Source organism: Notothenia rossii (genome assembly GCF_949606895.1).
Source record: "Notothenia rossii genome assembly, chromosome: 3".
NCBI classification, from domain to species: Eukaryota; Metazoa; Chordata; class Actinopteri; order Perciformes; family Nototheniidae; genus Notothenia; species Notothenia rossii.
In genome coordinates this window covers 71,043,166-71,070,586 of record NC_136901.1, presented here as the reverse complement: position 1 = coordinate 71,070,586, position 27,421 = coordinate 71,043,166, and the positions used below count along the sequence as shown (strand labels likewise).

The following is a 27,421-nucleotide window of genomic DNA, read 5'->3' as shown; positions in this document are numbered from 1 at the left end:
GAAGGTCTCAAGATTGCACAAGGACTCCAGCTGTGAAAAAGTCTAATGTCACAACAGGAAAGAATAGTAGAGACGTAGTAGTAAAGAAAAGTATGTTTCATAAGAAAGAACACAAATACTTTTCAATCTTTTTATTGAATATTAAGGTAAATATTTCACATTAATACAGGCTACATAAAGTAGAGCCACTATACGACATGAAATTTACTCTCATTTTAACCCTTTTTAGTATGTAAACAATTATACATTTATTTACCACTCTAAAAGGTTCTGATTTCTCTTTCTCTTTCGGTAATCATCATCTAGTTCTGGGCCAAGTTTAAATAGCTACTTCATGTTGAGCCCCCTGCAGCCCAAGAACGGTGTATGTGGGTTTAAGTCAAAATCGCTAAACTACGCAGAGAATGGATCCTGTTAAACAGGTGATCGCGCATGTTGTTTGCATCATCAGGACACTGATAACAATTTTCGCCCAATTTCCTCTTTATTTGTTTGAGATAGGAACATTAAAGAATGGTGTCATGAGAACTTCCAATTCTTCAACCTCTGCTCTGCACTCTTAGGTCTCTACTAAAGTTAACATGTATGTTTTTCTTTTTTTCATCGTCTTATTCGGTCATATTCGTCAGTTGGTATTTCAGGTTAGCGCTGTGGGTCATGCTGTGTGCGTTTGATTGCTGTGGACGCTCTCTAGTTGACGTGGTTCAGGTGCACGTTGCCAACATGAGGTGCCCAGGTACCAGGCCACACCTGAGGGGAGAGAGGACCAACACAGGGTATATGTTAGAAAGACTGCATCAAATAATGTACTCATGGCTGAAAGCAGAAATACAGGATTGAAAGTCTAACTAAGAATATGATTAGTGGTCAGGGGTGTAACAAAAGAGGACTTTACCTGCTGCTGTGGGTCAGAGTTATCCGCATTGTTTGGGACCACTTTGATGATGGGGCTCCATGCGGGATCACCAGCGTGCAAACCATTGTACATCGGCCCCCCTGGCCCCTCTGCCATGGGAGGATGAGGGGGCAGCATGGTTCCTCCATACATCGACATAGGCATAGGCATCCCCTGAACAGACAACAATATGTCATTGGTTATCATTAGTACATAGGAGGGACAGGGGTTAAATCGTCTACAGAGCTATTGATAAATCCTACCTTAGGAAAGTCCATGTAGCTGTTGGGCAGATGCTGAGCCTGGTGGTAGTTATTCGCAGGGTTTGCAATGCCGGTGTCATCCTGCTCCATGGGCTGGTGCTGAGAGAAGGCGGACTGCTCCTGCTGCAGCTGAGGGTGCATCATGTGGCTGCTCATCAGGGGCTGGGACCAACCAGACATGGCCTCTGTAAGACACACAGGGTTGACATTATTACTGATTATAAGTTATTATTGCACCGTAACTGAGAAGCAAGTGGTTGGAAAGTTTACATCAGAATCAAAAAAGCATAAAAGATAAACTGGTTTTAATCTAGATTGTTTTGGTGCGAGTTGCAGTGTTGTTGATATTAGCCATACAGATGGCTGCTTTCTCCTGACATATGTATCTCAATGGCACTATGGTAATGGTCATCAAAGCAGAAACAAATTAAAACTTAACATCGACATTGCTTTCCAGAACTCATGACCCTGATACTCAAAATAATCCACAGACCTTGTTGTGAGCAGTTTCATGTGCTAACTACTTTCTTTCTACTAAACTACACGTACCAAACGTGTCACTGCGCAGAAGGATGTGTGCATCAACTCATGGATGTTGTGCATATTTCATTGGCGGCCGGCCCTTAAACAATGTAGTTTGATGGATAGCACTACAGATAAGTATTGTGTTTTAGATTTTGGGGAGAACTTTCCCTTTATGTCACACTTCTGACATTATTTTCCTACCCCATAGTCCTTATTATAACAAACAAACATTTAAACAGACTAACAGAACAACATTTGCATTTGTTTTTACCCGAAGCACTGCCGACCCCGAATGACCAGATGCCTCCCTGTCCAACGGATGCCGTGTAGCTGGTGGTCAGCAGGGGGGGGTTAACAGAACCCGTCTGCCTGATCCTGGCCAGCCGCTCCGTGCCGATGGGAGGGGGAACTTTCCGGTCCTGTTGGGAGGAGTTGCCTGGCTTAGGCTGGGGGGGAGGGGGCACAGCTGAGGTTGAGAGGGCAGATGACGACACCGTAGATGGAGGCGGCACAGGAGATTCACCTTGGGGGGGGGGGGGGGGAGACAATTCAAGGAGAAATAGTTAGGAGCAGTTCAGATATGCACATTGGAAAGCACTTCTTAAAAGAAAAAGAAAACAAGCCTGTAAAATTGCCATTCATGGGTTTAAAAAAGGTTACAAAAGAAACAAGCCAATATAAGAAAACATTTTAAAAGTCTAAATAATTGTGGATAAGTGAAGGCGGAATAGTCTGAGTTATAGAGACACAACAAAAACAAGAAGCATTGGAGCCTAGTACCTGATGTGGATGCACTCCATGGGTGGGGGGAAAAGTGCTGTCTGCTGAATGAGGGTGCGCCCACTCCTGTATGACCGTGCAGATACACAGGGCTACCAGAGATATTGGTGGTATAGCTGGTCAACGCTGTGGGGGCACACATCAAAGAGACAGCTCATTATTAGGCAGTGTTTTTTCTATCCCAAAGAGATATAAACATTGCATTTAACCAAGTTAAATAAAAATCAACCGGATGATCAATTCGAAGAAAATAATCATACCGATGGGGCTGTTGACCATCCTCTGTGAGGCAGAGCGGTAGCCAGGGGCTTTAGAGCTGTCTGGAGGAGGCTGGGGCATCATATTCTCCATCTGGCTCATGTAGGCCTGTGGGGTCGAGTACGACTGCTCTGGAGGTGATCGAGTCGGCAGATGGCACGCACCCCACACCGGATTGTTTGAAACCTGCATGGCGAGCACAATTTATAACAAGGAGACTTAGAAGTTGTTTTTGTTGTTATCGATCTTACAGAAGCACTACAGCAAGAATCGGATCAAAACATTGGTAGCGTCTGTGTAGTTTGTTCAGGTATTTAAACGTTATCCGTGTAATATAAAGACTCTCAATAAGAGCAGCTATAATTAAAACAATTTGTCAATCAAATATTTATACTATAAATGTTACTTTATCTCACCTGGTTATCAAAGATGCTGCTGAAGTTGAAGAGACCTGCAGGACCGAAGTTGGGGGGTAACTGCTGAGGCTTGCCTGCATTGCCCACATGCTGCATCTGGGAACCGTTCATCATGCCCATGTTAGCAGAGACCTGAAGGGAGCCTTGAGACTGGGCTTGAGCCTGGTTTTGCGCTTGTGGAGGCAAATTGGTCTGCTGGGACGTCTGATTTTGGGTCTGTTTTGGGAGTTCTTGCTGAGCATTGAAGGGCACGAACACAGATTGCTGTTGTTGCTGCTGCTGTTGTTGCGTCTGCTGCTGCTGCTGTTGTTGATGTTGTTGTTGTTGTTGTTGTTGATGTTGCTGCTCATTAAGGGAGTAGTAAGGCCCTGGTGGCTGCATACGATGGGAGACTCTGGGCGCAGGGGCTGAGAAGTGGGGTACAGTGTTGTTGGGGTGTGCAACATTGTGTGAGAGGACAGTAGGCTGTGCTGAGGCGTGTTGGGAGCCGGGCTGCGGGTTGAGGAGCGGTGGTGGGGCCTCTGATGATGGTGCAGAGGAGGGGGGAGGAGGTAACTGCTGTCGAAGCTCTGGCTTGGAAGGTAAAGCCATGCTGGGTGCAGGGAAACCCATAGAGTTGAGGCTCTCACTGACATGAACAGCCTGGTTCTCTGCAGAGAGAGAGGGCTTGTCTTTTCCAGGGGCAACAGCACTGGGTTCTGATTTATTTGAATGGATTTGGGGCTGGGACATCGGTCCGACTGAATGCTGAGGGGCGTTCGCGTGAAGGGTAGTGGAACTGTGATGTGCGGGAGAACCTGTGCCTCGTACTGCATTACTGCCACTAGTAGAAGAGGCAGAAACAGACACAGGGGGGGCACCGGCGGGCTTGGGGTCAAGGGCGAAGAGCTTTTTTCTGACGGAGGAAGGAGTGGGGACGCTCGGCTGGGGATTGTAAGGAGTAGGATTTGGGGTATGAGGCGAGGTTGCTGCTGCGTTGGGAGCACTGTTGGTCGAGGTGTTGGTGGGCGCAACTGAGACCATTGAGCTGGCTGCGTGCTCACTGTGGGTCAAGTTGGGTCGGGCCTGACCTCCAGTGCTGTTGGTTCCTCCATTGTGCTTGGGGGAGCTGTTAGCACTCCCGGGGCTCACGGGACGCACAGGGAAGGGTCCCCAGGTGCTGGCGGCGGGAGAGAAGGTGCCACCAAACTGAGCCATGGGTAGACGAGGGTGTCTGATCTGGTGCATGGTCTGCGCAGCCAGGAGAGCGAGCTGAGGGTGAGCGTACGCCAAGGGCAGAGACACAGGGAAGGGCTGTCTGACATTTGATGACAGCCCCTTCCCAATCTTTCCCCCAGCCTGAGAGGAGGGTGAAGATGAGGATGAAGAGGGCTGGAACGAGACGCCTGGTGAGGTGACCAACGAGCTCAGGGCCTTGGGCCCAACACTGGAGCCGCTGACGGCCCCTGTTGTACTGGGGAAGGAAGATGAGGTGGTTTTGGAGCCTGGGGCTCGGATGTGATTCCGGGGGATCAGATCCTCAAGCTCTTTAGCTGGATCCTGGATTAGAGCATTTATCAGCTGGACTGCATACCTTGTAGACTCAGTCCCTCCTCTGAAAAACCAAAACACTAATATTACAACAGATCAAAAGTGATGACATAATTCAGTCTGATTCAGTTTTGTGACAGACCAGAGCACGGCCAAGAAGGCATTGAATTTCAAGTATGGTAGGTTGGTTTGCAGTTTATTGTATTGGACTAACGAACAAAAACATTTCTCCAAAGCAGTTTAAGTCACTGCTGTTGTGAAAAGTCCTTGGTCTACAATCGCTGCATCGCTCTAATGAAATAGGCGCTTTCACACCAGAGTACTTTTAGTTCCGATAGTTCCTGGGATTTTGCGTTCACACCAAAAAGAGAACTTAGTTCATGAGAACTTTTCCCCCCTTTTCAGTCCCTGCTAGAGAGGTGGTACTTTCCTGGGGAGAAAAGGGTTCCCATGTCTGATTGGCTGGGCGGATTGCAAACCACGCCCCATAAAACTCCATTATATTTGTTGGCATTAGTATTAGCATTGGCCAAGCGCACCAACGCAGAGAGACCAATTTATGGCAACACAAAAGAAAACATGGGAGCGGTGGAGATGAGGAGGTGTCGGCGTTCTGGCGATTTACTCGGAAGGCTTCAGTAGAAGCTGCTGGGAGTCCCAGCAGCTTCTACTGAAGCCAGTCCCCAACTCCGGGGACTTCCGGCCCGGAAATTCGGGTGGCAGTATACGCCGTGAAGTTGTTTGCAGCCTGCCAGTAAACCCAAAGCAGAAGAAGAAGAAGAAGTGAAGTTAGCGGCTTCATTTGCGTAAACCTCCCCCAGGGACTTATTCCGGTGTGAACGCGATCTGCTCTTTAGTTCCATGGGGGAACTAAGTGCTGGGAACTAAGTACGGCAAAGTACTTGGTGTGAAAGCCTTCTTATCTTGAAACTAGTTTCTCAGTGCATGGGAACTTTCATGAGCCGTGTACTAGCAATAGCAAAGGTGCAGGTTTACTGTTTTCACCATAACAATGGTCTACCAAGGACTACGTGTGAAACATTGACGCAAAAAAAGAGTAAGGACTTTACTTAAGGACCCGCCCAGTTTGAATAAATGACATCATCCAGAAGGGGCTAAGATTATGAAACTGTTGTACTTCAGCTGCAGTGCTGCTTAGAGTCCACCAGAGGGACACATCTTTACCTTATGGTGATCATCCTCTCCCCGTTCTTGTCCTTCTGTTTGTCTACGTCAATGTGAGCTCCTGTCACGTCCTGGATAGCTGTGATGTTGCAGCCGCCTCGACCCATGATCCGAGACACAACAGAGGCTGGCACAGACAGCTTCTTTGATCTGTAAAATAAGCAGGGAAATTGTATTATTTGAGAGTCTATACAGGCAGACACTAATGATAGTCATCTCAATGCTGAATTTTAAGAAGCATTGTTCTCTAAAAAAAAAAAGGAATCATGTCGATAAAAAGCCTGTAAAAAGTTGCAAAGCAAAATGATGAAATAATGCAAACAACGGACCTTCGGACCACTTCCTTCCAACCTTCTTCTCTCTTCTGGCCTCTTTTGGGGCTTGTGAGACTGAGCTTACTGATGGGTGAGGTGACGGGTAGAGCCATGGTCTTGAATGGAGAGGGTAAGGAGTGTGAGGTGGAGTCGCTCATGTCCAGAGCTCTGTGACAACACGGGCAATAAGAAAAACAATGAGTTATTTTTCATGAAAATGTTTTGAAATCAGATAAAGGTTGTATTCAGAATATTTGTAATTTAGATGATATATACGCTCGGCTTCATTAGGAACTCACTTTTGCGTTGGTTTTGAGATAGAGACTGTGACCTTGTTTTCCACCTTGGCGTCAGTCTGCGGCTGAGGACAGTGTCTCTTCTCCAGGCCGCGCAGGAGGCTCTGGGCTGCTCCTGAGGAGGGGACTGATGAGGAGGATGAGGAGGAGGAGGAAGAGGAGGAGGCGGAGGAGGTGAGATCAGGGAGGTAGTTGAGCTCCTGACTTTTGCCCCCACTGCTGCTGCTCTCACTAGCACAGTCGGTGCTATCCAATGGGTCCGAATCGCTGTTGCCGCCCGTCACTCCGCCCCCCCCACCCCGGGGCTCGCCGTGGATCTTGTTCTTGTCCGCCTTGTGCTGTGCTAGTGCAACCTAGAGGGAGAAAACAAAACAGAGACCTCATCAAATAGTGTTTCTTCGTAGATAAAAGCAACAATGTGCACATTAAGCACATTATAAATCAACAAAGACATGATGGTGCTCACCTGCGGATCCTGTAATATGATTGGTTCATTGGGCGAGTCCTTGGTCTTGTTCTTTTTGTTCTTACGATTGGTGCTTGGGGTAGTGGCCACACTTGCTCGCTTCTTACCAAAAGCTGTAGTGAAAGTGGTGGAGGTGGCGGATATTCCAATGGTGGTGGTGGTGGTTGCACTCGGGGGCTCAATAGGAACATCTTCTTCTGCAGGGGACACATTCAAACCGGCACATTAACAAAATAAATAATTATAATACAATATTAGAAAACTGAAAAGGCAAGTCTGGAGGATTATAAATACCTAAAAGGTTAATGCAAGTCAGTTTAACATTGTTTCAAAATACAATTTTCATTGTTAATACACTGACATGTATAAATATTAGGGGTGTAACGGTATATATACACCCGTACCGAAATGATTCGGTACGGGTATATATACCGTTACACCCCCAAACGAATATAACGTTAAACGTAAAAAATTAAGAACGTGAACACTTTTTGGAAGTAATCTCAGGTGCTGTGTCGCAGCATTCAGAGTAATTTGCTCACATTGGGTTCAACGCGTCATAGAGCGGCCAAGTCATTTCATTGGATGAGAGGCATACTATGAGAGCTGGTCACAGGGATGCGTTCAAATGTAGTCAGTAATTTGAGGAACTGTCGAAATAGCGAACGCAGATGAAGTTGAGCTCGAAAATCCTCCAGCATCATTGAAGTCTCCGGTTTGGGAACATTTTGGTTTTGCAGTTACGTACAAGGATGACGGACAAAGACAGGTGGACCGAACCAAAGCTGTTTGTCGGCATTGTTCATCTAACATTGGTTACGCGGCTGGCAATACATCAAACTTGCACACTCATTTGAAAAGGCATCACCCGAACGTGAATATCACCGGTACCAAAAAAAAAAAGACTGAAGTGCAAACCCAACTCCCTCTAGCATTTAAGCCTCCACCACTCGCAAAAAGTTCAGACCGAGCCAAAGCTATTACAAACGCCAAATATCCTTATGTTGCCATGTTAGCAAAGCGCTACCTGGCTGTATCTGCTACCTCTGTCCCTAGAGAGGGTGTTCTCCACAGCAGGAGACATTGTTAGTGCCAGCACATCTGCCCTTTCGGCAAGCAATGTGGACAAGTTCATTTTTCTTTAAAGAAACATGAAAATACAATGACAAGCAAGTCATGATGTCAAACTGGCTGCTTAGGTACTAGTACAGTTCAAATACAGATTATTTCAGTTCATCAAAATGCTGCACCTTAATGTTTATTTTATTATATTTTGTATTTATTTGAGTGAATACATTATTCACAGTTTAGTAATAATTAAAAACCCAAAACTAATAGTTTATGTTTTGTGAGTACTAGTAGTAAAGCTCAAATACAGATTATTTCAGTTCATCGAAATGCTGCACCTTAAATGTTTATTTTATTTTGTACTTATTTGAGTGAATACATTATTCACAGTTTAATAATAATTTAAAAAATATATATATATATATATGTTATGTTTTGTGATAATTGTTTCTGCTGTACCGAAAACGTACCGAACTGTGACCTAAAAACCGAGGTACGTACCGAAACGAAATGTTTGTGAACCGTTACACCCCTTATGAATATAGTAAAATCCTACTACCCATGATTTATAAGATCTTATTTTTAGATTTCAAAGAATTAAGTTAATGCCTTTTAAGACTTTAGGCATCTGCTGAAACCCTGTTTCAGCAAAGTCATAACAAGTTACCATCAGCTGAATCTTCCTTTAGCTCCAGCATCTCAGAGAAGTCTTCCTTAGTTTTCTGCCCCTCCTCTTCCTCCATCTTCCTCTTCTGCTCCTCCTTCTTCTTCTTGCGTTTCTCCTTACGCTTCTCACGTTTAGCAGCCAGAGCTTGCTTCTTGCTCTCCTCTCGGGACTGTCGAAAACAAGACAGAGTTTTATAAACGTTATTTTTGTGCTCATCCACTCTGTGCTGCCTATTCAGAATGCTTTAACCACTAGAAAACCAGCCATGAGGTCTGATATTACCTTCTCCAAGTCTAACTCCTTGAGGAGGATGCTGGCGTTCTTGTTGGCCTCGGCTGCCTGCTGGTCTTTGGCTTTAACGATGGTCTCCATGCACTGGTGGCATTTCTTCAACAGCTCCTACAACAACAGGAAACCAACGCTGGAGTTAAAGCTCTGCTAACATCTTCGCCTGATCTGTGAATTATATAGAGGAGACCAATGACTTAAAAATAAAATCAACCTACCTTGTCAGCGATGGTAGCGATGTATCTCATGCACTCGATATCTGATGGGAATTGATTGACTTCCTTTACAAGATACTGCACCACCTTCACGTGACCCTGAAATGATAGGTAAAATGATTAGTAACCAAAGCTTGCCAAAGTGTATAATGACACAATAACAATCAGGGTTTGGGTTCAATCTGCACCTTGCGAAAGGCCGCCATGAGTGGAGTAATCTTGCGGTTGTCGGCCGCATCCACATCAGCACTGGCATGCACCAAGAGCTGAACCACATCAAAATGACCACCATTTGCCGCCAGCCACAGGGGGGTGTTCCCTTTCTTGTTTCGTACATCGATATGGGCTCCCCTACAAAGACAGGAAGAGACATTGGCGTCACATGAAAGGCATAGCAGCTTAAAGGTAAGAAAAGGCAGGTGGCAACATGTGGATAAATCTTGAGGTGAAGCCTGTTAAATCGTCAAAGTAGTAAGTTAGCCTTTATCTCATCAGCATTCACTGTGTAAAACCTGATGTGACAAAAGGACCATCTGTAGTTGAATAAAGACCAGCTAATAACCTGCACTGCGTTAACTCTCAATAGGAAAATGATAGCGCGTTTCCATCTAATTTACACATCAAAAGAGACTGGCGATAATATTGCTAAAAGAAGATGATAAAGTGGTCCTGTAAAGAAGCACTCACCTGTTAATAAGCAGCTCACAAAACTTGTAGTGGCCCTTGTCAGCAGCAATAGTGAGGGCAGTGTCTCGGGATGAGGGGACAGGGGGAGCGTTGACGTCGGCGCCTTTGTCCAGAAGCACTCGACCCACTTCTGCATAACCTCCTGAGGCCGCCTCCATCAGAGGAGTAAGACCGGTCTGAATAGGAAGGGAAATGTTACTAAGCAAGATGGCCACCTGAATCCTGTGTTCAGCCAGTGTAGGATGATTACATACGCAACAGTCAGGTCTGGAACTTGGTTGATGTGATCCGGACCCCTTACCTTAGCGCGATGCTCCACATTGGCCTTGCGATCGAGAAGCAGACTAACGACCTCAGCCCGCCCCTGGAAGCAGGCGAGGGTCAGAGCCGTGTTTCTGTTGGTTTCGATCTGGGCGTTGATGTCCGAGCCCATATCTAGCAACAGCTTCACCGCTGGTACATGACCGTTCATGGCCGCCAGCATCAGAGGAGAGATTCCCAACTTACTGCCAGTCCTGGGGAGAAAGTGAATAAACAAATAATTAAGAGACCAAGTGCCAACAAAACTTTGTAATGTGCCAAAAGCACTTTCTATTCTTGGGTCTAGGTTTCAGTGTATATTAATGTTTTACTGTAGTTTAGCAACTGGACTTTTTACAGATCGGCATTTTATCAAAGTAGCAGATGCTAGAAAGCCTTGGTTTGTACGTTAGTTTCTTTCCACACTCCTGATTTATAACTTGGTTAATAACTATGGTTTTACTTCTAGGTGTGGCTGAAACCCAAAAGGAACATTTTACAGAGATGTTTTTGTTTGGGAAAGTGCTACCACGTTCACTTCCAGGAACATATCATTTGTTCACATTTAGATTACATTTCAAGAGTTTATACTGATAACAAATCTAATGCCATGGTTCCTGTCACTCACCTGGAGTTTATCTCAGCTCCAGCATTGAGGAGTATCTTGATGATGTTGACGTAACCCCCAGAGGCTGCCAGGCTAAGAGGCGTGTAGTCGGAAACATTGCGGTGTTCCTTATTGGCTCCCCGCAGCAGCAGCAACTCCACCACCTGACCAAAACCAATGACAGTTTTATAGTGAGAGCCAGGGGAAAAAGATGAACAGAAAACGTCACTATTGTGAAGGTTTACTGAAAGACAAAGGGTTTACCTCCTGGCGTCCCCCAGAGCAGGCGAGGGAGAGGGGCGTGTCTTTGGTTCTCTCTGACTGAGCCTCAATGTCACCCCCTTTATCCAGAAGCACCTCCACTACTCCTACGTGTCCAGCAGTGGCGGCCAGGATCAGAGGAGTAAAACCTGTCAAGAAAAAACAATATGAGAAATTGTCGATTTCTTAATCCATGAATTTAATTCCAACTCATACCCCGGTATGTTTTATTATGAGGCTTTCATACCTTTTTTGTCCCGGTGCTCAATGTTGGCTCCCCGTGCAATGAGGACAGATACGAGTTCCTCGTGTCCTCCTGCACACGCCAGCGTCAGCGCTGTGTCATGGTTGCTCTCCGTCTGCGGAGAAAGTAAAAACTCTTAACAGGGCTAGAGGACTGTTTGTACATACATGTTCTCACTGCAATGTCAACATCAAGAGCTTTGTCGAGTCAAATTTGGCATCGTGTCTTACATGTGCATCAATGTCGACAGAGGGGTAGAGGGGCAGGACTGACGGGGGCGAGGAGATGTTTGAGGGCATCTGTGTGGGTGGCTGGGACAGGGGCGTGGGCGAGGTTGTAGTGTTCAGCATGGGCACACGACTGCTCACAGCTGCAATAAAAAACAAAAAGGTAAAAAAGTTACAGTGACATACAGATGAGGGATTTGGAAGACACTTCGAGAGTCAACTCAAGTCACCTGTTAACAGGAATGCACTTACCCGCCATGATGTCGTCCAGCGTGTCTGTGAGCGTCTGTGCAGGTGTGGCTACCATGAGCCCATCCGGGGCCTGCTGAGGGATCATCCCTGGGCCTAGCCCTCCCAACTGTTGACCCTGTTGCTGCTGGCCCAGCATCTGCTGCCCCACCAGTACCCTCTGCAGCTCTGGGCTGGTGCTTCCCGGGTAGTCCGCAGGGTTGTAGTCCGGTAGCGGCTGGATGGGGACGAAGGCGTTCTGCAGAGGCAGAGGGGGGGGCTGGGGCTGGGCCTGCGGCGAGGGGGGCAGAGGAGGCTGCTGTGGTGGCTGAGGCCCATCCCTGTAGAGGATTGTGCCCACCTGAGGAAGCTTGGGGTAATCGTCTTCTTCTCCGTCCGCTTCGTCCTCTGAGCCCTCGTCTTCTTCGTCTTCGTCCTCATCCTAAAACAGTATAGGAGTCTCTCATGTAAATAAACTGCTTTGGGACTCAGAATTAGCATCATAATGATTAACAAACTAACAAACAAAATGACTGAAGGTTTCACCTCTTCCCCTTCCTCTCCTGGCTGCTCGTCTTGCTCCCCATCTCTGTTAGCCTCTTCATCCGTGTCAGAGCTAGTGTGAACTTGTGCCCCTGCGCAGGGAAGGGGCCCGGCCGGAGACGATCCGGGGCCCGGGCCCTGACTCTGTCCGGCCTCCTCCTCCTCCTTTAAACCCTTCGCCTCCATGTACTCTTTGGTGAACTGTTGCTGTGTTTTTAGCTGTAGCTGTCGCTCCACCTTCTGCAGCTCCTTCAGGATTTTCTTCTTCTTCTGCACCTAAGTGGGGAACAGCCACATCCGTGGTTGACTAACTTCTGATACGGTGCTATGCATTTAAGTCTTAACTTGCTTGTAAAAAAGTAACATCTATCTTACTTAAGCTTTTCATGCAAATAACATTTAAATGTGAACTTGATTGTTAAAGGTAAAATTCATCTTACTTAAAGAACGGGAAAACAATATTCAAATTGGGATACGATCTTAAATCGATGATGGATTATACCTGCTCCTCTCTGCTCTTCTTCAGCTCCTCAATCTTGTCTTTGGTGAGCGGCTCCCCCTGAATGAGCTCAAGCGACTGCAGCTGGGCCTTCTCGATGGCGCTGATTCTCTGGCCCAGCTCGTTCAGCTTTCCCTCCGTCTCCTCCACAATGCACTCCAGAGGCTGGCATAGGTGGAAGGGCGGCAGAGGCTCGGCTTCAGGCCCCCGGCCGCCCGAGCTGGGGACACCGGGCTGAAGGGCCGCTTGTCTCTGTTTTGACCCGCCTGGATTTGAACAATAGAGAACAATAAGTAGAATATTTGGATTTCTAAGCGGCTAAATGAAGTCTATAACTCCATTTTGTGAGTACACTCACTGGGAGACAGGACTTTGACAATAATAATGACCTTTGCTGGAGACGGGTGGGGGTGTGGCGATGTTTGATGGGGCTCGGTCTGGCTCCTGAGGGGGCACTACCATGGCGAGAGATTGGAATGGGACACGAGGAACCTGTGACAGAAGTGGACATGTTAGTTTGAAACAATCAAAAACAACTATAAGAATTGCCTTGAACTAAAAACAGATATATTTCTCATAAGAACATTGACAGAAATTGTGATTTACTCCTCTATTTACCTGAGAGGCATCTTGCGAGGGGGGAGTGAGCTGGGAGAGGTCGGGGGCTGGGACAGACAGGATGTTGTTGGGGTAGTCCAACAGGTAGGACACCACATTCGTGTGGCCTCCCTTAGCAGCTTCTATCAACATGGTTGAACCATCCTATCAAAGAGAAAAATATACAAGTTTCTATATTGTGCATAAATATCGCAAAACTGGTCTAATCTGTATCCGGAGTGTGTGCATTACTTTGAGTCTGTGTGTAGGATCGGCCCCATGTGCCAGCAGCAGCTCCACCACAGCCAGGTGTCCTCCAGCGCAGGCCAGCGACACCACTGTGTGGTCATTGTTGGCTGTAGCTCTGTTCACGTTAGCACCTGTAAGAGAAGAGGCAAGATCTCATTAACTCATTGTGGACGATATACAAGTCTTATTGTTACATGCACAAAAGCAAACTCATTAGCAAATGAAGAAGGGCTAAGGTATTTGTGTAAAATGTTTAAGAAAGGTTTAGTGTGAAAATACACCAATAAAAGTACTGTAAATAAAAAGCAACAAATCCATTACATGTGTCTTAACTCTTACAAAAGGTCAAGTGCATAATCTAAATATATTCCATATATTGTTTTACAAATATTTAAATCCGTAGTTTAAAATACATATTTCAAGCTTTTGATCTCATGTAATTATATTGGAAAAGGAAAAGTCTTGAGCATATTTAAATTCTGAAACACACCTTTGCTTATAAGGAACTGCACTGTACACAGATGTCCTGCCCTCGCTGCCTTCATTAAGGGCGTCCGCCCCCCTTCAGACTCGTGTTCCTGGAAGACAGAGGTGAGGAAGTGTTTGTTAGAGTTAGGTTTAGTCCAGTTAAACAAAACATGTGCTACTTCACAAATGCAGGGGGAAAAAAAATGGAGGTGCTCTTTGGATCAGATCCACATATCGTGACACCAAAACAAGAGATGTTAGACTTTTACTTAGCTTTGTGATCAATAATTCATAACCAAAAAAATACAGATTTGCAACAATTGAAAGCTTTTAATAAATGGGCTTAGTGCCTAAGCATTTTGGTTCAGTCTTCTTCAGGGCATACAGGAAATGTTCTGATCATGCATTGGAGAAGACAAGTACAAGTGTAACCTGTCTTTTATGGTGTCATGTTATACAAATGTGACTCAGCAGAAAAACACTGCAGTAACACTAAAAGCTTCAGATAATAGATTTGCTCAATAAATACATAACACATCTGTTGAGATGCTGTTTTTACATTACAAAGAGGATTTAGGAGGATGGCGTACCAAGTTGGCTCCAGCCTGCAGCAGCACATCCGCCACGTCCGTGTGTCCGTTCTCACACGCATACGTCAAAGCTGTGTCACCCGTTGCTGTTGTGGCATGAACGTTCGCCCCTAAATGACAAAACCAAGAGATTAGCATTTTAAGCACAGCGGTGTAACTCACACATTTTAAAGGCTTTGTTCACCCCCCTGCCATCATGTCCTCTAGCTCACCTGCAGCCAGTAGGTATTTCACCAACTCCAGGTGGCCCTCCTGTGCAGCCTCCATTAGAGGTGTGGAGCAACCCAACTCGATGTCTGCGCCCGCCTTGATCAGGAAGTCCGCTACTTCCAAGAAACCTCCGCAGCATGCTAGAGTCAAAGCCGTCTCCTGCGTCTCCTCCGTCTGGGCATTGATGTTAGCGCCTGAACGACAGATGAAGAACAGTTTAGTGATTAACAACTTATTTGTTTTCATGAAGTGTTAACGTGCATGTTTTCTTAAAAAAGACTAAAGAAATGTGAATTAACTTTCAGAGATGACATTCTCAATTATCTTATTTCTGATAAAAACCACAAAATAAAAAGAGACTGGAGTGTACCATTCACTGAAATGTAGAAGCGACCCTTGCTTACCTTGAGCCAGCAGCAGTGCTACCATCTCTTCATGGCCTTCTCTAGCTGCCTCCATCAGAGGTGTGTAGCCTTCATCATTTACCTGGACACAAACAGAAGCATCCGCAAATAAGACAAAGAGACCAGTATGACTCACTGCAAGGTTCCTCTGTGCTGCAGCTCGTGTTCTGTGTATCCTCGGTGAGAAGAAAGCTGGTCAAGTATTCGGTACAATATCTTGCCCACACTCAAATCTCCACTGCAGTATGTGCAGTGAATTTTTCTACGGCTACATCATTTATATGTATCGATCCTACTCTATAAAGACAATAGAACCCACTCCTGTTTTTTAATCCCTAAATTGTGTTGCTCAGGGTTCTCACACCTTCTTTAGAATCAATTATAAACACTTTAAGGACTTTCCAGACCCAGTTCCCTCAAATTCAAGGACCCAACCCGGCGTTGTTTGAGACATAGATCAAGGAGAATTTCTGTTACAACACTGGGAATTTTTACTATCAGACTAGCAGGCTTTACAGAAACTCACAGGCAGCAATTTAAAAGAGAGAGGATACAATCAGTCACAAAATATAAATGCAAGCATTATTGCACTATTTCTAAATGCTTCCAAGGCCTCGATTTGTTTTTCTCAAATTCACTAAGTCTCCATGAGCCGTGGGAACCATGGCTGGTGTTTAGGTGTCCCGTCTCTTTACACACCTCCTCCAAGTTGGCTCCCCTCTCTATGAGCAGTGCTGCCAGCTCCACATGTCCTCCACAGGCTGCGAGGGTGAGGGGCGACTCGAAGGAATCTGCTGGCATGTTGACCTGCGCTCCGCTGTCCAACAGCAGCCGTGCCACCTCCACATGGCCGTCCTGGGACAGCGAGACACACAGAGAATGTAGAGATAAGCACCTGAATGAATATATGGGACCACTTTATAGCAAGCCAATATAAAGACGCGCTTAACGAGTCCCAGAACCTCAAGATTCTTCACAAGCCACTTACTTACAAGGTGTGTATTTAGAAGAATATTAGAATATCTTCTTTCCCCACAGGATTTGTTCCATGTATTTATTTAAAAGAGGGCATATCCCTTCGCCAATTATTTTAAAGGACTAGCCTACAATAAAACATTAAATAATGCTAAAGCCTGTGCTTTACATATTTATGTTGGGGTTTCCCCTATGTTACATTGCATTTGGTATGATTGCAACAAACCAATTGTATTTCTAAAAATAACAAAATAACTGAAACAAAAAACAGGCAAATATAAAACAAGTGGTAGCGTGGACTGACCCTGAGGGAGAAATGTTTAGTTAAGGGTTTGGGTCAGATGCTCACCATGCACGCCTCCATTAGTGCCGTGTGCATCTCATCTGTTTTATGTTCCTGATCTGCTCCGGCCTCCAACAGAAAACGCACCATATCCAAGTGACCTGCAGAGGACAAACATCATTCATTTAATTAACATTTCTACCGCAAAGTATTAGTCCCGAGCATGTAAATGGTACGAAACCAAAATAAGATAATCACCAGGACAGACTATATTTGAGTTCTGACCTTTGTAGCAGGCGAGTGTGAGAGCGCTCTCCTTGAACTCATTGGAGTGTGTGTTGATGCCGGCGCCATACTCCAAGAGTACCCTGGCCACCTCTACATGGCCGGCACTGGCTGCCTCCATTAGAGGTGTGTGTCCGTTCTCGTTGTGGTCCTCAATGTTAGCACCCTCTTTGAGTAGCACCTTCACCACATCCACGAAGCCACCAGCACATGCGTACGTCAAAGCTGTGTTGCCTGGAAAACAGCAGAGAGTTTAATGAGCACATAGGATGGAGATTTAAAAGGAAAACATTCATAACTGAAGAGGGGGTTTTACCTGTGGAGGACTGTGCGTTTACATCTGCTCCGTGGACCAGAAGTAGTTTGACGATGTCCACATAACCACCACTGGCGGCAGCCATTAGTGGCGTTACGTCTCCCTTGATGCCCCGATCCTCCACATTGGCATGCATGGCCAACAAAACCTAAGGAAGAAAGATGAAACGATGATTAGTTAAAAAGCAGGAAAGCTATTCACCACAACATTCAACTAACCATACCATTATCATTTTCTTTGAAGGATGTTTACTTTGGTGTTGTCAAATGTATAGATTTTTAGATACACATCTTTATTTGAAGACTGTAGTTTCTTTTTGGGTTAGCCATTTGGAATGTGTGACAACCTCAGAGGCTTTTGATTGTTTGTATAATTAGACAAGTGTAATGTATTGTTAATGTTTCTAATGTTTTTTTGCTATTCAAAAGTCTAAGTTATATCCTTATAAAGTATATATTTTATCAAATTGATTGCACTCATTGTGTCAATTTACCCCCATGGTTGAAAAAGAATTGTATTGAATATCACTACAGTGTGCAGGCACATCGGAAAAATGTAAAAAACTATTATGCTAAATAATTTCTCAGTCTACCCTTTGTTTCATGTACCTGTGCAAGTTCATAGTAGCCAGCCGAGCAGGCGAGGCACAGCAGGCTCTCCCCTTCTTCTGTGTGTTCGTTGACGCTCCGTCCCTCATCGAGCAATTTACGCACCGCATTGACATCCCCATCTGAGCACGCCTCTGCTAAACTACGGCTGAAAATAACCAGACTGCTACAATTACTGCCACTGTGACAGGTGAAGACACATACGCCTCACATTTACACACGCACAAACACACATTTACATACTGTATGGGCAACCCAAAATAGAACAAAACGTGTGTACTGTACAAGGATGTATTAATGCATGACAATTTGATTATGTGTGCAAGAAAAACTGACATATGCCAGTGTCAGTAAGGGCGAGATACATACTTGTCGGCTTGGCCGGCGTTGAGTGTGTTTTCGGCCCTCATGCGCGTCAGGGCGGCTGCAGCTTCGTCCAGGGCACAGCTAACAGATGACGTCAGTCTCCGTAGCACTTCGGGGTCTGCAAAAGCTTTACCATCGGCAGTGGACAGTTTACCGATGCCTGCCGAACACCAAAAGGGCAGAGGTGCATAGGGCAAGGCAAACCACAGGGGAGCACAACCACACCAGACCAGATGAAGAAGCAAGTCCAGTCCAGCCAATCCAATCCAGGGTTAGTAGCAGCATACACAAAGAGGAAAAGAAAGAAAGAAAGAAAAAAAAAAAGAAAAAAAATCACACACAGAAAACACACACAAGCATTTGTGTTAATATGGCTTAAAATATTTGTTCTACTACTTAAAATACACCATCTATGATTCATGACTCTTTTAATGGGTGGGTCAAGTGGTACAGTACAAGACCAAATCTGCTGGAATATTACGGGAATGTCCAGGTATAATCTAATCTGTGACCAGAATGAACAAAGTGAGGGAGGTCATGCTAGTCCTGTAAGCTAGTAGACATAGGATGTACATGGTTGAAGAGAAAAAAGTCTCCTTCTGTGTGAATTATAGATGGGTAAGAGGCAGTGAGTGTGAGAGAAACAGAAACTGGAGACAGTGGTCAAGAGAGAAAAACACAGCTGGTGGAAAAACAAAATGCCATATGAGAAAAAAATGTGTTTGTTTATGCGCGTGTCATGAAAAAGAAGAAAAGCCAAAGAGGAGAAAGAAGGGGAAGAGCAAGCAGGAGGAAAACTAAAAAATTGCTTTTGCCCTACACTGAAAGATCTCTTTCAGAAGACATAACAAAGACTAGTACCAACTAATGAAACCATTCGAGTGTTTATGCCTTAAAGCGGCCTCTGTTTTAAGTCTTGTGTTAAAAAAGAAGGAAAAAAGACAAGAGTGGAAAGAAAAAGTGTCGGCTTTTAACTTTTCAGCCTCAGCGAGCTCTAGTCCTTATGGTCCTGTGTTTTCAACACTAACCCTGCAACTGGAGCTAAACTTAGCACGGATGTCAGACTACGATTTCGCAATAGTCTCGAAGGCGAGGGAAGCAAGAGGTCAAGGAAGTTGATCATTAATGTTTCATGTTTATCTCAGAAAATGCAGGTAGTTCCCTGAACCAAAACAAGCAAAGGTTACAACGCAGTTTGATCAATTGTAAATACCTTGGATGGAAACAAAGAAACCAATTGAGGAGAGTCATTATTCTAACACTATGCAATCTAAAAGAAACATTCCTATCCAAGTGGCTAGTTAGAAGTTTAGCCAATGTTTGTTTGAGAATGGCATACGCAAATATTCCGGTATAACAATTGTGTCACACTAGAAAGGAATTAAAGATGACTTCGGTACACTTGTACACGTGTGTACCGAAGTGTACCGAACGAATATAACGTTAAACATAAAAAATTGAGAACATGAACAACTTCTTGGAATTAATCTCAGGTGCTGTGTCGCAGCATTCAGAGTAATTTGCTCACATTGGGTTCAACGCGTAATAGAGCGAGCAAGTCATTTCATTGGACGAGAGGCATACTCTGAGAGCTGGTCAGAGGGATGCGTTCAAATGTAGTCAGTAATTTGAGGAACTGTTGAAATGGCGAACGCAGATAAAGTTGAGCTCGAAAATCCTCCAGCATCATTGAAGTCTCCGGTTTGGGAACATTTTGGTTTCGCAGTTACGTACAAGGATGACGGACAAAGACAGGTGGACCGAAACAAAGCTGTTTGTCGGCATTGTTCATCTAACATTGGTTACACGGCTGGCAATACATCAAACTTGCACACTCATTTGAAAAGGCATCACCCGAACGTGAATATCACTGGTACCAAAAGAAAAAAGACTGAAGTGCAAACCCAACTCCCTCTAGCATTTAAGCCTCCACCACTCGCAAAAGGTTCAGACCGAGCCAAAGCTATTACAAACGCCAAATATCCTTATGTTGCCATGTTAGCAAAGCGCTACCTGGCTGTATCTGCTACCTCTGTCCATAGCGAGAGGGTGTTCTCCACAGCAGGAGACATTGTTAGTGCCAGCACATCTGCCCTTTCGGCAAGCAATGTGGACAAGTTCATTTTTCTTTAAAGAAACATGAAAATACAATGACAAGCAAGTCATGATGTCAAACTGGCTGCTTAGGTACTAGTACAGTTCAAATACAGATTATTTCAGTTCATCAAAATGCTGCACCTTAATGTTTATTTTATTATATTTTGTATTTATTTGAGTGAATATTCACAGTTTAATAATAATTAAAAACCCAAAACTAATAGTTTATGTTTTGTGAGTACTAGTACAGTAAAGTTCAAATACAGATTATTTCAGTTCATCGAAATGCTGCACCTTGATGTTTATTATATTTTGTATTTATTTGAGTGAATACATTATTCACAGTTTAATAATAATAAAAATATATATATATATATTTTATGTTTTGTGATAATTGTTTCCGCTGTACCAAAAACGTACCAACCGAACCGTGACCTAAAAACCGAGGTACGTACCGAACCGAAATGTTTGTGAACCGTTACACCCCTAGTGTAGATGTATGGTTTTATTTGTAAATGTGTAAGGATAAAGTGAAATTAGTTTTTTATGATTTACCACCACGTATATATATATATACACATATTTACTTTGGTTATGATTATTTTTAATTCTGCTCTTATTCAGTTTCTCTCTGTGAGCATTAATGCTAATAGCACAGGGTTGCTGGCTCCAGTTTAATGGCCACAAAAAGCATCTGCATGAGAGCGACCTTTGCCTATAAGAGCAGGGCACAGAGGTGTCTGTATCCATGGAATCAAGTCCAAATCCAGGATGAAAGGGCTGCACAGTGTTTACCCATAACCGCTTGCTCCTGTGCTGCTACTCCCCCTAAAACTCTGACAACATCATCTTCTATCTAGTTGGGCGTTATGAGAGGTGTGAGAGATGTGTATAGCAAATGTTTTTGTTCAGATCATACAAAGTTATAATGTCTTTGTATAAAGGGAATATATAGCTTTTAGCTTTCTGATGATGATAAAATTGTATTTCCAAGCTAATCCCAATATACAAGTGTACAAGGATGTTACCATTTAATCTGTCAGCACTATAACTACGACATAGAGGGTGTCGTTTTTTCTCATACTGATATTCTGAACAATCTGTGCTATTGTATTAGCTGTAAAGTGTCTACTGTAGGCTATTTTTATTATATGTACAGCAAAAATCGTTTATAAATGTGCTATATAAATAAGACTTGATTTGATTTTAATGCACACTGCACCGCAATTAATGTGATAACTTGATTAAGACAGTAGTGTTCTTCAAAAGGGTGAGATGACTTCTGATAAAATAATGTTTGATATTCAGGTGGATATCCACAAAACTTAGGTCAATCTTTAGGTACATTTTTTGCCATTTTCTTCTATAGCAGCTAGCAGTTTCTATATAGAAGCATCACTTCGTATCCAGTTCACTTTATGACCTTTTGACAAATGAGAAACATTTAAAATGCATCTCAAATACCACTGAATTCAAAAAGGTAATTCAGATATTTAAACTGAATTAGCATTACTCTGTTAATGAAATTATGACAAAGCTTTTTGTGAAATATTTATCTTACAGCTTTAAAATCAGTTCAGTCATGTTCACTATGATGGCCTTAACCAAGATGCTTTTACTGTACACACAAATCATTTTCTGTAAGTAAAATATTTAAATGCAAGCTTTTAGTGCTGGGCGGTTTCTTAGGAGACGGGGGGGACATGATGTATTCAAGGTAAGATGTAGCAATTGCAGCGCTCGTGAATCAGATAATTTATTTGCCACGCTTTTCAGCTCTATCAATAGGCTCTACAGTTCAACTACAGTTCAGAGACATAGATGTTAAAAACGCCAGCCAGTGTTGTATACCACGCACATTTATCAGATTGACAACTCCCATTACCTGTCTGAAGTTGATTTACTATTTTGACCAATCGACTTTTACTTCATTGATTTGTTTTGGGGCGGTTAAACCGTTGTAATAACCAAGTCTTCCTTATGGAAAACATTCAACTTGTTTTGTTACATTGAAGTTAAATAGTTATATTCTTATGTGTATAACTTGTTTAATTTTATTCTATTTCAGTTTGGATTTTCTTTTTCCTTAAAGAGTGGTTCTAAATGTTGCTCATTTGTATCCAACAAATCATCACAGTACTACATAACACCAAGTCATTGTTTTAAATCATTGTTTGTGGTTTGTACAAAAACCCTGCCCGCATTTCTTTTAAAAGCTAAGGAAACTGGAGTTAATATGTCATAGTTTGCCTGCTGAGATTTAACAAGATATATGAATTATATTGAATTGATATCAGGACATGTAATATACACATTCATAGAAGCATGCCTGCATGATATCATTCACCAATATGGAACAACAAGGGATCCCCAAACAGAAAATGTACGGGCTTTAGCTCCTGTATTATATTTACAGTAAACCGTTTTTGTTTATATTCAATGTTATTTTTAAAGATGTTCATGATGTCATCTATTCTATTTTAAATCCTATTTCACAACTATGCACACCCGACTAGATACATGAACTCAGCATTGTCCCAAGAATCTATTGAAATTAAAGATATTTAATGTATATTTTCCTACACCTTCATAAAGCTGCTTGGTGAACTGCTGATTGTCTTGACAGGCTTGGTATTTGGATACTTTGTTCACAGGGAATGAAGAGCGGCAGTCCAGTTCTTCCTGCCACCTCCGTTAAACAAAGACACTCTTTCCTTGCTAATACTATACAGAGAGCTCACAAATCACCTAGAAAATATCATTTTATTATAATTATTATTATGCCAGCTGTGACAGATCTTAAGCAGACAGATAGCACAAGTTGCTAACTCCTCTGTTCCCTCTGGCCGGGGAGAAAGGGCAATAGAATGAGATTAGCCATTAGCCGTTCAACACAGGCTCTCTGCATGCTGTGCAGGCTCAAGCGCGTTGCAGCGTTAATCTGCCCGGTAATGTTCATAAGCCCAAACGAGGGCAGGACACCCAGCTAACGGATTAATCTACACAGACCTTCTTACACCTGGGTTACAAGTTCTAATCAAACTAATTTAACAAAATCACTTTCCAACTAGGTTCTGACATGACCCCAGCAGAACAGGCAGGTTCCTTGTATGCCATTTCGGCTGGAGGCCTTATACAAACGAAGACCTCAACCATTGTTGGGAATTGAAAGGGATGGGGGGGCGGCTGAGACACAAAAGGCGTGGTTTTACTTAAGCACAAATTACGAATGGTTGAAGGAAAAATAGGTGTGGCCAATGAGGTACTTCTCAACTACAAATGAACAAGTGTCAAGTTAAGCTGAATGAAGTTGAGCCGAAGCATTCATACCTGCAGCTTCAAGTAGAGCTTCAAGTCGAGCCTGTGTCTCTGGATCTACCGTCCTCAAATCTACTCCATCTGTGGCGCTGGATAAAAGCAACTCTGAAGCCGTCTTCATGATGGGGTTATCAAGGTCCTCCTGGTCCAAAATGAATGACTCCACCTGCAAGACGTACAGAGAGGAGGGTCAAATAAAAAGCATTAGCCGCTTGACAGCTGTTTAGTTTCTAACCCGTCTAAAACTTGACCATTATCTGAGAAGGAGAATTACTTATGGGAAAGTGTTAAACCATTTGTACATGTATCATGTTGCATTCCTTATTGTTTCCATTATTTGTAATAGAAGTGGTACCACACTCCCTATAAAAAGGGCGGAAAGGCAAGGAATTCAAAAGCCTGCACACATGGAGAGATTCAGCTGCCCAACTCCAGAACAGCAGTCTCATACCTGAGCTTCGACCCTGTCAGCTATCATGTACTAAAAACATTTTATTCTTCAAAAAAAAAGCAAGCGAGTCAACAAAATGTTTCATTATTCAATTCCCCATTCTTATTTTGTTACCGTATAAATAACAGCTATACTCCCATATGTCACTGTAGAGTAAAATGTACAGATAAAGCAATAATAACATGTTTTCAATCTGACAATAACACTACCACAATTAAAACGTGTGCTAAACATAGAATATTACAGAATTAAAGAGTGATAGGACTTCGCCAAGTTCTTAGATGCGCTGCAGGTAGTTCAGGAAATTACTCACGACACATTTTCATTATGTATCCATAAAAACCAAAACAAAATCTGCCTTAAAATTAAACTTTGTTGGGAAAAAGGGTTTGTATATTTTAATCTAGATGGGCATCCTCGTCTTGGTACCTAAGTATATTAACCTCTATTTACAACAATACATAACATTCACCGTTAGATTCATACCGACTAACAAACACTGTATTATCTTGGAGAAATATTTGAATCACTCATTTATCCTGTTAGGTAAACCAGGTATACTGAGCATGACAAATACCAGACATTAGAACTAACTCAGACTTGCACCAAAGTAACCTTTTAAAACATTAACAACAAGATTTGGAATGAATTAGACATTCACATCATTCAACAATTTGCTAATAAAATTGAAAACAGTAATAGCATATGTCTATGACTATCCATAAGCTGCAGCAGGCTTTTAGGGCCAGGCCCATGGAGCAAATGTTGGGGAAAAGTCAGCATTCAGCAATGTGGAGGAATTCAGCTATACTATAGGCAGGCAGAGCCAAAACAAACCATGGGGGATGTAGTTCTACGAAGGCCTTTATAATCAACAATGGACATCAGTCTCCACTATTAATGAACTACAGTTCCCAGAGTGTTTGTATCCACAGAGCTGGAAAGGCCTAGAATGGCATCTGCTTAATCCTGGGGCTCAGATTTTAGCTGCTGCCCAGAGCAGTGAGTTCTCCACTGGAGTAAAACACCACAACAAATGCCCCCTTTCAGGCTTCAGAGGTAGGCTGTGTGAGCTAAGAAACAGGACAGAGAGGACACATCTTTGCCATTTGAGTCAATTAAGCAGCCCTAGATGCAATTGTCTCAACTTGATATCTCATTGTACTACTACACAGCTGATGCTAAGACAGACATGACCAGGCTATGTTGACATTGGTATAAGCTGACATGTTTACTGTCATGGCTGTAGTGCGTTTCAGATACCTCCGGTAATATATTAATATAATATGCATTGCACAGCAGTGCCCATTTTTTCCTCAAACTCCTTGATGATTTTTCTGACAGTCACTACTGCATTGTCGTTTAGATAACAAGGAATATTAAGTTACCATTAAAATGAAATTAAACTGAGACCTTTGATACATTAGTGCAAATCATATTTGTATCGAGCAGTCGTTCCTGAGTTCCATTCCTGAGTCTGCTGCAGTCTTATGATATGGTAAATAAGATTACCTGACAATAGCATGACTGAAAAATCAAAACATCTTCCATATGTCAGCTCACATTAGACAAAAAATGTAAAAGATATGTTTCTTGATAATGTTTGTCAGAAATCCCCAAATAGGGGGTTTTGTCCCATTTTCACAATAACGTGACATGACAAATGTGTCATTTAGCGACAAGTGTTCTCTATCAAATATGTATACATCTGAGTAAATGTATTACATGTTTAAAGTATGTTTAGCTGAGGAGGAGATGCCATCACACCTGTCCCCATGTGTGACTGCCAGCACATGGAAAGTTGGACACCTCTCAACATAAACTCTAGCTGCTCTCAAATGTGACAACGCAAATCAAGTTGACACAGTGGTGGCAACTATCCGACAAAAAGAGGCGAAAGATAAAAATACCTGACTGGTTTATTTGTCAACACCTCCTGTCAGAATTTCAACGAGTTTCGAGAGGAACGGGCTTAATCTATACGTATCGAAAAGTTAGCTGACGGACGATCGGAGTTAATTTACATGATTTGGAAAAGTGACGTAATTGCACCACAACTACGAAATGGCAGATAGTTAGCTGGTTGTTTAGGTCCCCGGGTTAACGAGCATCTTCCATTTTCTGTGTCTGGAAAGCTGCTGGTAGAGCTGCAAACTTGTGATGGGTGTTACGAGACGACAGCACCGAACGAGGCCGTCGTCGCTTCCACCCGAACTAGGCCGTGGTCACAGCCTGCGCTGCATAAATAAAACATTTCAGCCGCTCAGCGTGAACAACTGCTTGTGCTTCACCAAACATTATCGACATTAAACACTCCATAAGCATCTGAACTGACAGCAGGTGTTGTTAGGGTAAAGTGCTGGCTTATTTTACGTAATTTCAGCGGCCTGGGAGGGGGTGGTTGCCAACTGCGAGCTAACTCGCTAGCTAGCCGCGCTAGGAGAGGAATGTTGCCTAGCTCTCTGGTTAGGCTTAGCTAACTAGCTTAGCTTAGCGTAGCTACCTCTGAAACCTCGTCTTCGTCGCTGCCGGATCCTGGACCCGAGGAGAGGACGGCCGCGGCCGCCAGTTTGAAATCCAGTCTTTCTGCTGCAGGCCCACCTGGTTCGCCGTATAAACGTACTTTCTTTCCGCCTACACCAATCCCAATGCCCCCTAGTCCGACTCCTCCTGGTGTCGCTCCTACCCCCATCCCTGCCACTGGGGAGCGAGGAGTCACCGAGTCAATCTCGTCCTCGAAGCCGTCCGTCAGCATTGCCGTCCCGGCTACTGCATCCTGCATACTTCTGTTCACAATACGTGTGTTCACGAGCTAGTTGGTGACGTAAACGTCCGTCCAAGCTCTTTCTTCTTGGATATTTGAGTGATTTTACTTCAGGGAATCCAGAAACTCTCCCGAAGCGAGGGTTGAGGAGGATCTCTTTCCCCCAGCCATTAACTTTCTAACAACCTAACCCGATACGCACTGTTTCTCAGAACGACCGCCTCTGTTGGAAATCCTGGGAATCCTATTGGTTGAGCAGGAATAAACTCAGTTTTCAATTGGTCGAAGTATATGCTTGTCAAACATTAGACCGCAACGTCATGTTAGGTTTACCAATATCACGAGGCTGTAGAACGAACGTCAAGACATGACATGGTATGGTAGGCCAACTTAACTGGTAGCTAGCTTTATAGTTCATGTAAACTCTTATTGGGGAAGCACGTTTATAGAAGGACTACTCTGACAGTGAATTGGAACATGTTATACATTGAAATGTCTAATTGTATGTGATCTTTATTGATTATAAATATCAGTGAATGACACTACCTCACACATTCCATATGCTCTATCTAATTTATAGCGTTAATGTGACAGTGAAAAATATAATATATACTTTACAAGAATAAAAAGAGGATAGTTTAAGGGAGCATGATACTAAATAAACATACACCAACTCAC

At 43.5% G+C, this 27,421-nt stretch overlaps 1 protein-coding gene across 9 annotated transcripts; it reads right to left on the bottom strand.

Moving 5' to 3' along the window:
- Window positions 1-116: 116 nt before the first annotated feature.
- ankhd1 (ankyrin repeat and KH domain containing 1) lies at window positions 117-26,940 on the bottom strand. 9 transcript variants are annotated; one of them, XM_079668424.1, is made up of 39 exons: window positions 26,483-26,940; window positions 23,541-23,694; window positions 18,117-18,273; window positions 17,748-17,910; window positions 17,140-17,287; window positions 16,824-17,057; window positions 16,605-16,699; window positions 15,980-16,135; window positions 15,281-15,362; window positions 14,879-15,070; window positions 14,667-14,776; window positions 14,099-14,186; window positions 13,612-13,739; window positions 13,381-13,524; window positions 13,152-13,254; window positions 12,766-13,028; window positions 12,267-12,539; window positions 11,745-12,162; window positions 11,496-11,635; window positions 11,269-11,380; window positions 11,025-11,170; window positions 10,782-10,924; window positions 10,155-10,368; window positions 9,854-10,029; window positions 9,355-9,517; window positions 9,170-9,265; window positions 8,946-9,062; window positions 8,664-8,832; window positions 6,929-7,125; window positions 6,466-6,815; window positions 6,182-6,334; window positions 5,853-6,002; window positions 3,138-4,731; window positions 2,724-2,907; window positions 2,464-2,589; window positions 1,955-2,206; window positions 1,159-1,343; window positions 896-1,069; window positions 117-750 (listed from the first exon to the last, which is right to left on the bottom strand). In XM_079668424.1, the coding sequence occupies exons 1-39, from the start codon at window positions 26,759-26,761 to the stop codon at window positions 691-693; spliced, it is 8,088 nt and encodes a 2,695-aa protein (XP_079524550.1). In that variant the 5' UTR covers window positions 26,762-26,940; the 3' UTR covers window positions 117-690. The 9 variants fall into 9 exon arrangements, with proteins under 9 accessions (XP_079524550.1, XP_079524549.1, XP_079524551.1 ...); XM_079668423.1 differs by having other exon boundaries at window positions 15,980-16,143; window positions 16,607-16,699; XM_079668425.1 differs by having other exon boundaries at window positions 12,267-12,533; window positions 15,980-16,143; window positions 16,607-16,699.
- Window positions 26,941-27,421: the final 481 nt, after the last annotated feature.

Coding starts and splice junctions, on each gene's coding strand:
- ankhd1 (XM_079668423.1), bottom strand. CDS start 26,761: ATGCAGGATGCAGTAGCCGGGACGGCAATGCTGACGGACGGCTTCGAG. Junction 13,255..13,380: donor CCTCGCAAGATGCCTCTCAG/GTAAATAGAGGA, acceptor CTTCTGTCACAG/GTTCCTCGTGTCCCATTCCA. Junction 9,518..9,853: donor TGTGAGCTGCTTATTAACAG/GTGAGTGCTTCT, acceptor CTGTCTTTGTAG/GGGAGCCCATATCGATGTAC.